The following is a 1,670-nucleotide window of genomic DNA, read 5'->3' as shown; positions in this document are numbered from 1 at the left end:
AATATCCTAACTTCAATCTGATTAATCTCGGTTATTTCTGTCACCATTAAGGTTAATGGCACAGAAAGTGAATCAAATATGGGTCTGAAATATGTATTTTAAAATAACAAGGATGGAACATCAAGGAATAAAATCATTTTCGAGAGACAAATTGTTACCTCGAGTCATCAGCTAAGGTCCCTAACCGATCATTTATTTATTATTTTTTAATTTTAAATTCTATTGTCTCTATGTAGAGTATGGTTGACGGATGGCAAAATTTGTTATAAACTTGGTTAATTTACTGTCCTAAAATATGAAGCGAGTAGAAGGTAAGATTATTCTAGCGAGACATCCATAAAGAAATAACCCGATTCCCCAGCTAATGCATTTATATAGGATTGATTATTGCAAAATTTGTTAGAAAATGGATTGTTTATTAACTTAAATGATTTATTGACTCATAAATATTATATAAAGCAAGTAAAAGGTGGAGTAGCTCAATGAGGGTAAGTTTCATCGCCAAGAGAAAATAATCTGTAATTAGAAATTCAGTCATTTGAGCAACAATAATAATGTTAAAGAATATGAAATCGACAAAGAAATAAGAACACAGAGATTTAAGTGGTTTGGGAATATGCCTACGTCCATGGAAGCGAAGGGACTATGAATCTATCATGTGCGAATAATAGGATTACATTATCTATATATAGGAACCCTAGAATTAGCCCTAGTCCTTCCATTCATTGAGCTACACTCCCCTCACTCTACTTCAGTCTCGACTTATTTATTTCAGTATACATGGTTTGAATATAGTGTAGACTGAATGTGACCACATGATAGTGAAGTTAAAACAAATCAGATGGATAATTGTAACGTTGATCCTCCTTTATTTATGTTTACATGATAAAGTATTGTGGACATCTTATTTATTAAGTATATAATAGATGACAAGCCTTTAAATGTACTTCTTAATTTGGGTAATGCTATATGTACATCAGGGTACACTTCATGTGAGGAGGGTAGATACCATCATAGATAGCGCATTATGTATAAGTAGCATATTTCTCTTAATTTTACCATGGAGAGATAGGTGGAATACTTTGTTCGTTCCTAAAGAAATTAGTTGGATCCACCTTAGTCTTCACTTGAACCAATCTTCTGAAATTATTCTTGAAATACTGAAATCCCCATACAAAACTGGTGCTCCCATAAATATTGTTCCTTCCATTATCCAAGTCCCGGTAATTGACATATGCTGCTCTTGGAGATTAGTCCCGGTAATTGACATATGCTGCTCTTGGAGATTTCGAGACGTAACGAGCCATAAAGCTGTGAAGTCTTCGAATCCAGTTTATGTGCCTTTCTGATTCTGTATTCTCCTCTGCAGACCAGAATACTGAATATTCGATCATGAATATGTTGCCTGACCGATGTGGGAAAGGAATTTCGGAATCCGAAATCTCACCAATTCTCCCTCCATATGGACTGAACTGCAATTCAGCACTACCTTCGCCTTCTTCAATAAGAAATTCCCATATGCGTTTGAGACCGTGTTTTGAAATTGGTTGCCTCACATAATCGGATTTCCCTTTGGTATACGCACTAGAAAATACTGATTCGTCTAGCAAAATATCAAGTGATTCTCCCGGCAGGTTGTTGAAATGCAGTTCCGATTCTATCCAACTCAT

General features: G+C 35.0%; 1 protein-coding gene across 1 annotated transcript; it reads right to left on the bottom strand.

Annotated features, from left to right (window-relative positions):
• Positions 1-1,250: 1,250 nt before the first annotated feature.
• Positions 1,251-1,584, bottom strand: LOC111380319 (berberine bridge enzyme-like 13; the record flags this gene model as incomplete). The annotated part of the gene is made up of 1 exon (XM_023003847.1): positions 1,251-1,584. A coding segment is annotated over one exon (334 nt), but the record flags the coding sequence as incomplete, so codon positions are not given.
• Positions 1,585-1,670: the final 86 nt, after the last annotated feature.

Source organism: Olea europaea, unplaced genomic scaffold, assembly GCF_002742605.1.
Source record: "Olea europaea var. sylvestris unplaced genomic scaffold, O_europaea_v1 scaffold21251, whole genome shotgun sequence".
NCBI lineage: Eukaryota > Viridiplantae > Streptophyta > Magnoliopsida > Lamiales > Oleaceae > Olea > Olea europaea.
This window is presented reverse-complemented; position numbering and strand designations above follow the sequence as displayed.